General features: G+C 36.0%; 1 protein-coding gene and 1 long non-coding RNA gene across 10 annotated transcripts in view; one reads left to right on the top strand and one right to left on the bottom strand.

The window, feature by feature from the left end:
* UNC13C (unc-13 homolog C) overlaps positions 1 to 14,700 on the top strand; it is a 179,196-nt gene extending 164,496 nt beyond the window's left edge. For all 9 annotated transcript variants that reach the window (XM_083870705.1, XM_083870706.1, XM_083870702.1 and 6 more), the window contains 4 exons: positions 1,512 to 1,659; positions 11,294 to 11,386; positions 12,114 to 12,273; positions 13,191 to 14,700. In XM_083870705.1, coding sequence (XP_083726831.1) covers positions 1,512 to 1,659; positions 11,294 to 11,386; positions 12,114 to 12,273; positions 13,191 to 13,476 — 687 coding nt within the window. In that variant the 3' untranslated portion in view covers positions 13,477 to 14,700. The remainder of the gene's footprint in view (positions 1 to 1,511; positions 1,660 to 11,293; positions 11,387 to 12,113; positions 12,274 to 13,190) is intronic.
* LOC310914530 lies at positions 5,350 to 11,319 on the bottom strand. Its single transcript, XR_014591045.1, has 3 exons — positions 11,227 to 11,319; positions 5,872 to 5,975; positions 5,350 to 5,369 (listed from the first exon to the last, which is right to left on the bottom strand). It is a non-coding gene; the product is annotated as an uncharacterized lncRNA (long non-coding RNA).
* Positions 14,701 to 15,895: the final 1,195 nt, after the last annotated feature.

Below are 15,895 nucleotides of genomic sequence, written 5' to 3'. Positions count from 1 at the left end.
ACACAACTTCAAAAAAAATGACAGTAATTGTCACAATAGTAGGAAATAGTAACAGATTTAACATTTGCTTATAAATTGATTATGATTCTTAGTGAAATCATGACTAAATTCTTGAGCCTCTTAAGAGGAAGGATTTGTTCGAAACTTATTGTATGAAATCATTTGCTTGCAAAGATACACATTTTATATAAGTATGTAATGATGTAATGACAGATTTATTCAGAACCTTTTAAACTGACACTAACTGTCCCCACAGTATTAAAGCAATATAAAAAGCTGCAGCCTGATAACTTCAAATTCCATTTTGCTCCTAAAGATAATTTTCCCCTTTAACAGTCAGTAGACAGCAATATAGAAATGTAAATAATAACTGTTATGAAACATTTATGTTTCATCTCCTGCAGAATCTTGAAAAGGTGAAATGTGTGCACAAAATGCAAAGGGCAGATGTAGACTGTAGGTCTGAGCTGTCCAGATAAGCCTGATATAGAGCATTTAGTGGAGATGTGTGTATGTGAACTGGAATGTACACATTGCATCTATTCCTTTGGCAACACTGCAGAAAGGCAGGGAGAGTAGATTCTGCTTACAGTCCCCAACACTCCCTGTACAGAGTGGACCAATGTTGCATCTCATCAAATAGTCATTGTGGTCCTGAAAAACATTGTTTATTTTTACTAATTAGCCATTAATGGGAGCTTTATTGATCTTGAGACCTAGAACTGTAATGGAGGGTGCAAAATGCTTTGCCAGGTGTTTAAACAACACAAAGGTTTGTAGCCCATTTATCTTTTCATTGTAGCTAACATCTATCTAACATCAAACCCTGTCCTGTACAAAACTTTGGGGAAAATTCTTCTTTGTGGGAGGAAAAAGGGAAGAATCTGTCCCGTAATTTTCCTGAACTCGGTTTTGGGATTGAAAACATAACATAATACATTGATATATATAGTTTACATAGTCAGCATGGTATCAAAGTGGTAAGCATATTGTTTTTTCCAAATCTAGCTGTGCCAGTAGAACAGTAGGCCTCACACTGCTACTCAAAAACTTCAAACTCTGGCGTATTCTCTCTGAAAATTTTTACAAAATTTTCCCTAAAAAAGAATATATCCTTTATCTGTGCTTGTAAACCATGCCTTCATTTGAGAGGGGCTTTAGGATGTTTTGGGGTTTTTTTAGACATGGAACTAAAACTGATTCCACACTCTGCAACCTATAAGAATTCTTCAAATATTTGTCCAGTTTTGGCAAATGAGTATTTCAGATCATGAAGACCAAAATCTAAATTTTGTGCATTGCTTTCTTCCCTTTATGCTTAATTTTTTTAACCTTAGAAAGAAGCTTTGTACTAGAGATTTTGACAGTTCTCTCAAATGCTATAATAATTGTACACAGGCCTGTTGTTGCTACTTGTAAACATTCATTTAAGAATTTTCCTTAACCTTGTATGTCTGTAACTGAGGCCTTTTTCTTCCTCTGTGAACAAACGTATTTGTTTTTCATTTTAGCAATACTTCCATGCTGGAGGAAGTGGACTGAAAAAGAATTTCCTGGAAAAGAGCCCAGACCTACAGTCCCTCAAATACGCTCTCAGCCTTTACACACAAACCACTGATACCTTGATAAAGAAGTTTATAGCCACACAAACTTCTCAGAGTAAGTGCTCTGTAAGGAACATGGAAATACATCCTGTTATATTTTAAATGTTCTAAATTATTGATTGCAGATTACATTCTCCACCCTCTGTGGTATTTTAGAGTTTATTGACACAGATTGGCCCATGTGATGTTACTGATGTTATCCTTTCTCTAATGCTGTTGTTGGAGCTTATCTGAGGGCAGTTCCTTTAGGGGCTTGTGACTGCACAGGAAGGAGAGTCCTCGAGCTCTGGCTGCACACTGAACACCAGGGGTATTATATATAGGAGCACTGCACGCATGATATTCCAAGCTGAATGTTTTCTTCATTCTAGAAACTTCCAATTTTTGCATAATAGTAATCCTTATTAGATTTCTTTTGAATGTAATGAGCATTTGTAAAATGACCTGCCTGGCACTTCATGTCTTTGGGAAAGAATACAATTTGCTGATATAATGAATTACCCTGCTCCAGCTCAGAAGAATCAGAAAGTTTTAATTGGACAGTAAAGCTGGAAATCAATTGCTTTTACTTCTGAAATACAGCATGTTACTCACAGTTACTCACAGTATATAAAGCATGAAACATGAGTTTTGCAGCTTGCCCCAGGATTATTTCCAAGGAATGATTTCCTAAGTTGTTTCCATATTAAAACTGAGATCTCTGTTTATAACTCGTATATTACAAATGAGAAAATAGCTATAAAACTCTAATATGCAGGGAATAGAGTCTTTTTTCCCCTCTTTCAAAAATAAAAATTAGCAATATGAATTCAGGCAGAAAATTGTTACTTACTTTTATGTGTATTTTGCTTTTCTTTAACACATACCTTCCTTGTAGCTTCAGGGGAAAAACATAGTTAAGTTGTAGTCATAAGTAGAGACCTTATACGAATCTTGAACCACAAAATTGAATTTTCTGATTTTCATCATTATTTCAGCCTGAGGTCTGTGTTCATTTCTGTGCACACATTACCATTCCTATATTTGTACACTAGTATTGTTAGAAATGTAGCCACTGGGAATGAAACTTAAGGAAAAGTGACTCATAACTTTTCATTATCCTTTAATGCCTCATTTAAAAGAATTAAATCCTCATCTATTATGATCTCCAGCCTCACAGTTATAACTGTATCATTAGCTTTTAGTTAAAATGACCATGTTTGCAAATCAGAAGCTTTCATTGGAATATAACTAGATTAATATTTGGCCTGTTTTTTTTCCACAGTGACAATAGTTGGATATAATTGAGCTCAAAGCAATGGAAAAAAAGAATAATGTAAATGTAAAGAAAGCATATATTGTACAGTAACTATAGATAGACTGCAGATAGAATTGGATGCTTGGTTTTCCTGTCAGGACTACAAGAATCAGACAGCAATAAGGCTTACATTTACCCACAGGTTGAAATAGTTTCTCACTCACCATGACTAAGCTGCAGTTTTTCTAAGAAACTGAAGAATGAAAATTGGTCTGATTGGCGTGAGAAGGGGGAGTTAACTTTACACACAAACAGAAAGATAAGGTTGAGTTGATCTTGGAGGTCTCTTCCAACTTCAATTATTCTCTGATTCTGTGATAATGGCTCTGTGTTATGGTTCTTGATACTTTCTGTGTTCATGTTTAATGCAGGATCACATTCAATAGGAGTAACCAAATTATCCAGCACTATGATCTACATTATTTCTAAGGAAGGATGATTGCTTGAACCAGAGGTTTTTTTCCCAGCCTTTGTGCCCACACCTTCCTAAAGATCTTGACAACAAAGAAATTTGCATAAGATAATAATATTAAAAGCATTCCTGGCTTTTAAAATGGTGACTCAGGGATTCACAGTTCTTCCTGTGGTGGTTTCACCACACTAAATAGTTGAAAGCACAATTCCTACTGCCTTTTTCAAATGCATCATGAGACTACATTGTTATAGACATATGCTTTAAAAGCAAATTATGACACAGCAGGAATAATGAAATTATCTGCTGTAATCTTACTCTCATGATTTTTCTTTTCAAAGCACCACTATAGACTCAAGACTTTTCAAAACAGACAAGTGTTGGGACTAAGTAAATGACAATGAGGAGCATAATCTGGCAGTAACATTTTCAGTATGTGGGGTTTTTTTAATTTATTTTTGTCTATATGATTTGTCATGGCTGAAGGTCTTTTCCAGCTGTAATGATTCTATGCTGATGAAAGTTGTAAATTTAATGCTCACTCAGTGTTGTGAACACAAATCTGTAACCACACTATAAAAAAGATAAAAGAAAACAGTTGTCTAATAAATAAAGATACAGACAGTACAGGTTCCAGATTAGCTTTCTTAGTAACATAGGTTATTAAATACCTCCTTTCTGGCAGGAAGAGGAGGAGGGAGAGGTTTCTCTTCAATTGTTATCCCAGATCTGCCACACCCTTTCAATGAATTTGTGTGGAGATTAAATCCTATGGAAACTCTGATCATTACAGATTTGAACATTGGCATCACTAGGATAGTAAGGGGGATATAATCTATGACTGTCCCTTTGTGTAAACATTTCCAGAAAACAAGCAAAGCCTGGTAAGCACTTGTCCTGTTTTAATCCCAGCCCACAAATGTAAAACATGCAGTGCAGCATTTTCTTTTGCAAATAAATCATCAATATTGTTTGATGGGAAAACTTTTTGTAATAATACATAGAATGATTTATAAATTAATATAATGAAATTTAGTTCCACCTGTCTGAACTTCACATTTAATACTACCCAGAAAGGATTCAGCTGATTGTGCAGTGCCTGTTGTAAGCACATTCATCTGGATCAGTTTTCTTATTCAATCATACACAAGTGCTGTCACTGCCAAGAGCCATTCCATGGAGCTGGTCACTTCTGGAGTCTCTAAAAAGGACCTCAATACAGACCTAAAGGATTTTGCAAAACCTGAAGGCAGATTAGTGAGGAGAACAGCATTCCAAAGCCTGAGTGACCAGTGTTTAACACACTAGGTGGTCACTGACACCTCTGCAAAGAGCACATAAAACACAGCCAGACGAGAATTGTGTACCATTAGTGCACAAGCAGATTACCTGGGGGCCAGATCTCAAATGGATTTTATTTCCTCTGGACTTCTGTCAGCTGTAAATTGTCACTTTATTTGTGCACTAAGTAAACATTAGCTCATGCTGTAAAAGTGGGTGGGGTTTTTTTCTCTAAATTCAGCTACAGGATTGCATTCTTGCATACATTCAGATTATATTGTATGGACTGCTTTCAAAATCTTTTATAACCAAACCATTCTTTGTGCACAGTCTGCTTGAGCCAAACATGAATCAGTTGTAAAATATCAGCACAGTGCCGAGCCTGACCTGTAAAACCCATCTCAGTTACAGGAACTTGGGGGTTCAGAGCTGTGGGGCTGGAACCCCCATGGCTGGTTCACAGCTGGAGGCAGCCAGCCCAGAATTTCAGGGAAAGCTCCAAGGCTTCTGCAAGAAATCATCTATTCTGTACATTGACAAGAACTCTAGACAAATTGGACAAATTTCAGGCCAGGCAGGACAAGATAATATTAACCAAACTTGAGGTAAATTCAACCACTCTTTCACAATCAAGACAGAACTCTAAAAGCCAAAGGACAAATTCTCACTCTACTGCTGTTGCCCTATTGCATGAACTTCCCTGCTCCATGGTACACTTGACTTACCCTTGCTCTGTGCTCAGACCAGTACTGGTGAAGCTTCTCTTAAGTCATTCCTGAGAAGAGAGAAGCAGTCACCTTCTAAGTTGTACCTCCACTCTTTAAACTACTTAAAATATATCAAAATGAAATGGCTATGGTTTAGTTTAGCAAATGCCTTGAATCTTCAGTAATTTCATAAACTATAGCCAGTGCTGTGAATATTTACATTTGTTTAGCATCACCACTAATAACATTTGAACAAATACTATTTTCATTTTAGCAAATTACATAAAAAGGGTCTCAAACAGAGTTTCCTGAATTAGCTCTCATTTATTACTACTAATTTCTCCAAAGTAAACACCACTCTTGCATCTAAAATAGTTATTTATTGGACATAGAGAAATTTTTTTTCTTACAAATTTACAGCAGCTCCAGTTCACAAATGTTGTTAGAGAATAATACATAATGGCAGGATTCTGCACTAAATTTTTTAGCTTGACTTAAAATAGTTTGTATCACTTAAGCAGAAAAATCAATACTCATCTCACAACACAGAGCTCATACTGCAAACCCTACCTGTGTGTTTACAATACTGCAGAAAAGGCTTTGCTTCAGCTGGTCTGATTCAGATTTCTTCATTCTTATGCCAGACAATTGAAAGCTAAAAAAGTAAAATGTATCTGAAAACAAAAATACATAATACTCATTCTCATTAGGTAGATATGCGTGTCTCTTAACAGTAACTCCATCTTTGTCTTGTGAAGTCACCAACACAGGGAAGGAAGTTACACAATAAAAAATGAAGATAAATTCTTTTCAGTTGCCAAGCCAAAATTCAGTTCTGTCTTCCTTTGCAACCTCTAATTGTACAAAGCACAGCAGAACCTCAATATTTCATAAATCTAAGGAATGACATTAAAACAATAATCTGATATTAACTATAATTAAAGCAAGCAGAGAGATGACATCATACTACAGAAAATAAAAACTGCTTAAATTGTTTAGCAGCTCTTATAGGTGAAAAAGAAAGACCTTTTCTTCTTTTGCTTGTCAAAATTATTGTATTATTAACTGTCATATTTTGAAAGCTATACCTGTATTCTATCAGGAAATTTAAGTCCTTCAGAGCATTTCCAGTTCTCTCATACTTCCATAACCCATACTTCAGACAGAATTTAACTCAAGAAATAATCCCTGCTTCATCCACTGTAGTTTCAAATTGAGGTCAGAACCATGTGTTACACAACCTTATTTCATGGGGGAAAAAAAACCAGACCTGCATTACAAGCTGCAGAAATCAGCACACTACTGCAAGCAAGAAACAGGAAAGATAAGAACAAACAAAAAAGGAAACTTGCTGAATTAGAACTAATAGAAGTATTCCAGCATATGTTGTTAGCAATGCAAATGAACTCAGAATAGTGGCAGAAAAATAATTATTTTTAAAGTTCACATAGATAAAACCAGACTGCTGGTAAAGCAGAAGGTCTTTACAAAATATTCACTTAAGAGACTGTCACATTTGAAAATTTCTGGTTGTTCCTTTAATAAAACAGTAAAGCACCTAAATTAGAAACAAATTGTATATGAGTTTTCTCTGAGTCTTCAAGAAAATAAACTCAAGCTGCAGGTAACCATTAGTTATATGATATCATTTTTAAAAAATAGCTTCCTACTAGAAGCAGAGCATTCAATACACATAGAAGTCTCTTGAGGAGCCTTGTGTGTTGTCTGGGTAAAATGCTGGATGGAACACATGCATATATATAAATATATGTTTAAAAATATACATATACCCACAGAGGGCTAGATGAGGCCAGTTGGATACACACCTCCCAGATCAAAGCTGGCTGAACCCCAGTTTCTTTAGCACTTGGACAGGGCAGCAGCTGCAGCTCTGGGGGTCCCAGGAAGCTGAGCCCTGGTGTGTGCAGCACAGCTTTCCCCAGAGAGGTGAAGGGAAAGGCCTCAGCTGGGGATTCCAGGCCAACACTCAAAGCAGGACCTCCTGCTCACACCACAACATCCTGCTTTTATGGTGTGTTCTGAGTGCCTCAGATCCCTGCCTGACACCACAAAAATTCCAGTGGGAGGGAATGCACTTCGACAGTGTGGCTTTGCACAGTTGTGGGGAGGCTTACAGATGCTGCTGAATCTCCTACCAACCTCAATTCCATCACAAGTGATCTTTTAGACAAATTATTTACATTTGCTAATCAAATACAAATCTAAATGCGTTCAATCTTTTTATGGCAGTATAGTGAATAAATGATTGCTGAAATCATCCTTCAAGTACTGAACTTGGTTCTCAGAATCCCCCAAAACAAATAATTATCAACCATTTGTATAGCAACTTCCTGAAGCAAAGCACAGTTAGTGTCATTATCATGATAAAATCACGGACTAAGAAATATTTGACTTGGTCCTTGGTCCAAAATGGGGTTTTTCATGTCAAAATCATTAATGTTATAACAGCTCTCACAGTAGTGCCATTCCAGGTGCTAAATAAGAGGAATAAATCCTGACTTCTAGGCCTTTCTAGTTCCTGAGGAGAAAGCATCTTTGGCCAGAGGAGATATTTTTTCTTCTTTACAGTTTATTTGCTGCAGAAGAATGACTGCCCTTAATGCATTTAATGCATGGGATCACTTTAAGACCCACCAGTAAGAAGATTCTGTCATTTGAATGACATAAATATACTAACAAATAAAATGTAAAGCAGATATTAGAGAGCAAGCAGTAATAATTAAACATCCATAAGGTTTTCAAACATGAGGCAGGATCATTTATAAGTTTGTTAGCCTTCAAATGAGTTATATTACAGTACTAAAGGAAAAAAAGTGCAATCATCCTCTGCAGTGCATGGAGAGATTTATTGTCAGCTAAATTGGCTTATTAAATGTAGTAGGATAAATGGACCTTTCTACAGTGCAGTCAGAATAACTAATTCCTGCTGTGACTGTACAAGAAGCGGTAGCAAAAAAAGAAAACAGAACAGCAGAAATACACAGGTCAGAGACTTTAGAATTAAGTACCATAGTTCTTGAATGTCAACAAGAGATGCTATAAGCAAATACTAAATGTCCTGGAATTGTATCTCTAGTTTGTTCAGCAGGTCAGAAAGAGAAAGATGGATGGGGTGATTACTAAAAGAAACCAAGTTAATATTCTAGACTCTAGTAGAAATTGTCAGTGCTGGCTGAGATGATCTGCGAAGGAGGTTTTCTCAGCAATACTGAATGGAAGGGCATTTTAATGTCAACTGCTTTCAGTACAAAAGTGGATGATGTTTTTCACAGATTTCTTTATAACCATATCACACTGGAATGTACATACAAGACTATTCACACCACATACTTCCAGTACTGCTTGGAGCACTGTTGTAAATTATGGACTACCAGGAGATGAAAAGAGATACCAATTAGGAGACCTTCGCAATAACATACATGCTTATTTTGATGGTATGTTCATATCACTTTGCATTTTGGCAGCAAATTTATGTGATTGACTTGTACTATGAAAATTCATTAAAAAGTTGGAGAAACAGAACAAGTCGAATCCTACAGATTAATAGATTTTTGTCTTGATGAAATCCTGCCTCTCATTATTAGAGGTTAACACTGCACACTTCACTATTAACATCATCCCCAGGCTGCTCTCAAGACTATTAAAAAAAAAGCTAATTGTCTTCTTTTAAAACTTTCCTGGGGGTTTGGGTTGGGTTGGTTTTTTTTTAAGCTGAGGCTAAAACAAGTAATTGACACCAGCTGATAATTTCAGTGATATTCAGGATCAACTTAACTCATCTTCCACTGCAGACAGGGATAAATTATTATTGACTGGGAGAGGGTTCAAGAACTTCTCATTTTCTCTCTCAGTATATTCAGTTTATCCTACCTGAGCAGTGTCCCTAAGATTAAGGTGGTGCAAATTCCTGGTTGTCTTTTTCTGTCTGGCTTGGCATTGAAAGCTTTTTAATCTGAACAGAGTTACAGTATGTCCAACTCAAACTTCCAAGCTGAAGGAAGGCTACAGATGGAATTAAAAGCATCATTCACAGAGAGGTTCCTCACCACAAAAAGTACCTGTGCTGAGGTTGAATTCCATGCATTGTAGAACAACTTTAACCCAGGGTTAAATGTAACTGCCTTAAAAACCTGCTACTCACTGATGTATGGCCTAATGACACTGTGTTTGCAAGAGAAAAAAACAGCTTTATGACCTTCACCAAAGGACAATTTCCTTTCTCTTCCCAAGTAAAAGCAAATTTTACTATCGTCAGATAATACTTTGGTCTGTGCTTCTAAATAAAGCCATTTTATTATTGTTAATATTAAGCTTTTCTGATCCATTTGGTTTCTACCTTTTTATACAAATTCTTTTTTAAAAAATGTATTACTTATTGTGAGCAAGCCATAGAATGATTCACCAGCTCAGAGCTTCCATACAGTACAGCTTTAAGTCATTATCCAAATACAAGAAGCATAATTGCTGCCACTGAAGCCAAACCTCTTGTCATTAAAAAGCTGATATCTAATTAAAGTTGCTTATTTACATGTCAGTAGTGGTCCAAACCCTCTGACTGATAATGAAATACATCTAACAGCAAAATTTGTACAGGTAACCTGCAATTCAGAAGTGGCAGCTGTAAATAGAGTAAGACATTGTCACTGTGCACTTTTAAAATACTGCTATGTTTCAAAAGTAGGCTCACGACAATTTCAAGCCAAACTCACCTGAAAGCTTGGAAATGCACAATAATTTTCAAGGATTCTGGGCCTGTAAAATGATCACTGAATCTCCACATTTGGATATATCAGATAAAAAAAGGCTTGTTCTCTCAAGCAGTAACACTTGGGCTAAGAGTATTTAATTGACCTTGCAATGCTCATGCCATGTAAAGAACATAATTACAGGTCAGGCTGAAACAGTGAATAAACATCACTGTAGAGCTCATTTCTAGAAAGCCACTGGCGAGGATATCCAGGAAATAAAGACTATGCATGATAACAAAAAACTACTCTAGTTATGAACTAATGTAAGGGGTGAAATCACTTTCCCCACTATCATTACACGGGACATCCCTCCCTCTTCTCTGTGCCTGTTCCTTAACTCCTATATGAACTGCCAAAAAAATCCTAAAGGAATGTTTGCTTCTCCTCACATATAGAGGGATGGGGAACCAGTGGGTACGGAATTTTCATATAAATAAGAGGAATATAGAATCTTTTCTCTGCTACCCACAGAAACAGCAGCCAGTTGTAAAGGGGTAGCAATTTACTTTAGTATGTGGTTCACAGGAGATTACACTGGGGAGCAAGTGCAGTTCACAGAATTCAACATTCACAGTCATCCAATCAAAGAGCAAGTAAAATACTCAATTTTATTTATGTTGTACTGTTGTAATCTGATATATTGAGGAACCTTTCAAAGCAATATTTAAAGTCCTTTTAAAGATTCATTCTGTACAAATTGACTTACAACCTCCCCTAGTGCTCAAAAGCAAAGACTTAAAAAAATAAGTTCCTGGTTTCTCTGCCATCCCTTCAACCTTCTTGTTTCATTTTTAAGCCCCTCTGTCTGTGCTAGTGCAGAGCTTCAGTAATTTGTTGAGAGAGAACCTTCAGCAAAAGATTCATCAACAGTGATATAGAAGTAACTTTACAGATATGCACTTAGCAGTAAGATTTTTGGGAGGTATATGAAAAGCTTGACAAACCCACCAATTTGAGATGCAAATATACCTAATGACGACTAGAATGGAAAGTTCCAGATGAACAGGATTTTTTATTTCACTGAGGCACTTTCCATAGGTATTTGCAACTGCCCAGTACTTCTGCAGCAAAATCATTTCTGAATCCATAATTGATTCCCACTTAAATATGAAACATCAGAAATTTTGTAATGTTTCTAAAGGAAAACACCACTCACCTTCAGCTGTCTATTTCTCTTGATGCATTGAGAAGCCAGGTGTGCTAACCAATAATTCTTGTTTCAGGTCAAACTGCTAATAATTCAGTGGGTGAGATATCTGTCCAGGTGGATGTCTCTACCCATCCTGGAACTGGTGAGCATAAAGTCACTGTGAAAGGTAAGTTTCAAACAGACAACTTTAAAAAGAAAGGAACAACAAAGACCAAACTTTCAAACACTAGATCGTAGTCAAACATATCAATACTAAAATAAAAAAATTATAAGCATTATATTATATAATATTATATATTATAATTGAGAATATATTTGAGAAGCCGTGAGTACACTTCTGGTGATTAGGAGTGCACTTTTTCCTTGCTCAGCCTCAGCAATAGTTCAGATTATGCAGGCAACTACTGTCTTTGCTGCTCTGTGTAGATAATTTAAAGTTATACTAAGTTATAGAGATATAAATTAAAATGTGTCAAATTATACTTCTCAATTGCTTGTACGTAATTCAACTTCTAAAAAACTACAGCAAAGCTGAGTGGTAACTGACTGGACCAAGCCTTAAGAAGCTGCATTTTTCACAAAATGCCTTTGTTCTGCACAACCTGAATCTCAGAAACACAGGATCACTCAGATTAGTATCAGCTGATTTTTTTTAATTGCAGTGAAGGTAGCAGGCAAAAAGAAGCTGTAAACATAAAGGATTTGTGAAATACATGTTTATATTTGATACTTTTGAACCTAAAAGTAGTCAGACACCCTTACTTGGTTTACTTTAGTTGATATCCTATAGGAAAGTTCTCAGGTTCACTGGCTATACAAAGTCATACAGGGTAATTAATTGGAACTCTTCCAATGGAATTTTACTTAACTTCATTTCTTTTATCTCTTTATAGTTGTAGCAATTAATAACCTAAACTGGCAAACAACAGCTATGTTCCGGCCCTTCGTGGAAGTTTGCATATTGGGTCCTAAATTGAGTGACAAGAAAAGAAAACATGGAACCAAGACAAAGAGTAACACCTGGTCACCAAAGTACAATGAAACTTTCCAATTGTAAGTCTTTTACATCTGAGAATTGCATATTTTTTGAATATTTTCCTAAAGTATTTTTGCCTTTAAAACATTAATAACAAAAATAAAGCCATCTAACATAGATGCATAGACACCATTTCAAAATTATTTACTAATTTCTGTCTTTGTTGTCTATGAAGATGAATTGCAGTCAGCAAGCTTTCAGTCCTGTAAAACCTAGTTAAAAGGTACAATTAATTTCCCTGCAGAGGAAAAACTACTTATATTCTGAGGAATCTACTGGCCTAGGTATTGTTCAGACAGAAGCATTAATTATTATTTCTAGATATCTAGCCTTCACCCTCATAGAGATATCTAAATGTGGATTGGGTTGTGCATGTGTTAATAGTATTGTTTATCTAATGCTATTACCATTTAATCCTTAAATCAGTAAGAAACTTCCACCTAACCTCGAGTTTTAAATTTAGCACTTCACCCTTTTCTGAGACCAATTTATTTTCCTCCCCTTACTCTCCAACTGTGACTGGAAATGAGTTCAATGTGTGTCTCAGTACAAAGCTCCTTTTGAAGCCTGCTGCCAGGGATTTTCTCTTACATTTTGAAGCTGATTTTAAGTCATGGTTCTGGCAGCTGGGGAACCAGCTGAACATTTTATGTACTTTCCAGGGAAAGGTAACTGCCTGTTCCAGCTATTGAGGGAATTCTGTTTCTGTTCAGGCTGCTGAGAACAGAGGCTCCATCACCAATTCATCTGAAGGGTTACCCGTGTAGAAAGTTTGAAACTACATATTCCATTGTAACAAAATGGAACTACAAAACTTAAACTACCCCTCTCACTTTAATTTGTCCAAGAGTGAATTCACTTCTAGAGTGAATTAATTCTTTGGGGGAACCAAACTGAACTCCTTGTTATAAATTCCCATTGTTAATCCCCACAGCCTGCTGAGTAACGAAGACAAGCCAGGGGCCTACGAGCTGCACCTGTCGGTGAAGGATTACTGCTTTGCGCGCGAGGATCGCGTCATTGGCATGACCGTCATCCAGCTGCAGGGCATCGCCAACAGGGGCAGCTGTGCCTCCTGGTACCCCCTGCTCAGGAGCATCTCCGTGGATGAGACTGGCTTAACCATCCTCAGAATACTTTCTCAGAGGAACAACGATGAAGTTGCTAAAGAATTTGTAAGACTTAAAACAGAAACGAGATCCCCTGAAGAAACGGCCTAAAATACCCAAGTAATGCAAGATTGTCACCGCCAAGAGCATCAATACAACGCTGTTGTCTGACTAGTGCATGCATGTGCAAATCCGTGGGAATGTTTAACTATGTTTTCAGTGTTTGCCGGTACTTATGTACTATATTTGCAAGGTATGTCAAGGAGCTGTAATATCTTTTATACATATTTTGGTCTTTGGTAAAGTAATTGTTCCAATGAAGTGCCAAAACTAAGATTAAGAGTAAATGTTTCATCTCTTTTTAAATGTTGATTTCACCTCATCATAATGCCATTATTTTTTAACATTTATTAATAAATAAGTAGCTTTTTTAATTGATAATAGTTTCTCTCTGTTAAACTGTGTTGCTTATTCTAAATTAAGTTACATCCCTTACTCTTACTTTAAAAATGAGGTCTACCTAGTTTTCTTCAAACTCTCATGTTATGCAAGCCTCATTTTAGGTGTCTTACTGATGACTTTTTCTATCATTACTACAGATGCAGTTACTTATAGAAAGTGTTTGTAATTTTATAATTACCAATATAAAGTAATGATTTTTGCATATAAACTCAAAAAGGATGGAAATATTTTATGCTAATCTCTTTTTCCAACCTTTCATAAATATCACTGTGAAGAAATGCTGTTAAAGCAGGTTCTCAAGAAGCTGTGCTTATCAGAGTTTGTTACTGATGTTTGATATCTTGAGATAACTTTGTTCTTCAAAACTGCCACGGTAATATCATATTTGTATTAAAAGAGTAAGTCAGTATCTGTAGAAACAGGTTGCTGTACAGTACAGTATATGTGCTTTTTTAAATGATATGGTACTGTACAAGGGGTAGTAGTTTGGAATATGTAATGCTGGTTTGTGGTTTGTTTCTAGAAATTGTTTATGAGAAGAAAAGATGCTGTTAGCATTTTCACTCAGAGTTATTAATGTTGCTTTACATACTTAGCTGTAACATCAGTTAAGTGCTTTATTTCTTTAATTTTTTTTTAGAAAAGTTCAACAGTTTGTACTTATGCAACATGACTATGTATTGCACTAAAGCAAACTCTGTGTCCTGTAAATATATTTAGTGAGGAATTGTAAAATAAAGTATGCAGAAACTGCTTTCTAGTTTTGTCATTTGATATTATTTATGTAACTATTGGTTTTATGTGCATGTGAAGCCCATGGAGTGGGCTTACTATATAGCTTTATAATATATTAAAGTATGATTTGCACTGTCTGGAATCTGGCTGTTTTATAAGTGTAAAATTTGACACGTCAGGGTCCTAAAAAATACAATTAATTAGGTAGGTGTGTATATATATACACACACACATAAAAAATGTTGTGTAATGCTACACATTTGTCATTGGTTTTGTCACAAGTGTGTCTCATTACACAGCTTGGACTTCTCAGCTTTGCTTAGGGAAAAAGTAACTAAGGGAAGGGAGGACACACAGTTTGTATGTTGGTGTCAGCCTAAGAACATAACACATGGCTCCATACAAGTAAACCAGATTCTTTCCAGGAGATATCTGTTAGATGTTTAGATGAGATTTTAAGATCTTTCAACATCCTCAAGCTTCTTCCTTGAATACTAAAAATTAGATTTGTCATAAGTATATTTAGACATTTAGAGAAGTTATGCCCAGTCTTTTGAGAGTTAAGAACACTCCCCAAAGATAATAGATCTCAAATTGTATTTCTGTGAGGTATAGCCCAAAGTGCCAACAGTAGGCACAGACTCTGTTTACAGTTAACAAGATTTGATGTAAGAAAGCATCAGCAGATTCAGTTTCACATTAAAAAGGAGAATACTTAAGAGATGTACCAGATGGTTCCTGGTACACAATATTGTTGACAAAATGCAAAAAGAATTCCATGATATATCATTGGTGGCTCTGTGAATTAAACCAGAAAAGCTGGAGTAAACAGCTTCTGGTTTTTTAACCTGGAGCAATTTCATCATATTTTTCTGTGGCTGTTTATTCTACTGTAAAATGGCACACACTTTAGTGCATAATGTAATCACCACCCAACTTAACGGTTTATCCCCGAGATTTGGGATAAAGGAGTAAGAACAGAATCAGTCAGGGCAGTCAGTTACTGCTCATAGTGGTCTACCTCAGCTGCATGCAGCAGAAGGAATCAGAAAAGCTGATAAAACCATCCCTTATAATCCACAGCTTTACATAGTACACTCCAATGTTTCACTGTTTTTAACAGAAGTATTTACTTTATGTATCAAAATTTGTCATGTGGAAGATAAGAGGAGGATGCATTAACTCTACAGCACAGGACTATTTTAAACCTTGTTATGCATCAGAATACAAGTAAATGCAATGGTGTAGCACAAGCAGTTGGACCTCACACATTTCATGTAGTCAGAATTACTGATATGGAAAAGTTTTCAGTGCTGTTTTAAAAGCTGTTCTA

The sequence above is a fragment of the Zosterops lateralis genome (genome assembly GCF_965231275.1).
Source record: "Zosterops lateralis genome assembly, chromosome: 13".
Classification (NCBI taxonomy): Eukaryota; Metazoa; Chordata; class Aves; order Passeriformes; family Zosteropidae; genus Zosterops; species Zosterops lateralis.
This window is presented reverse-complemented; position numbering and strand designations above follow the sequence as displayed.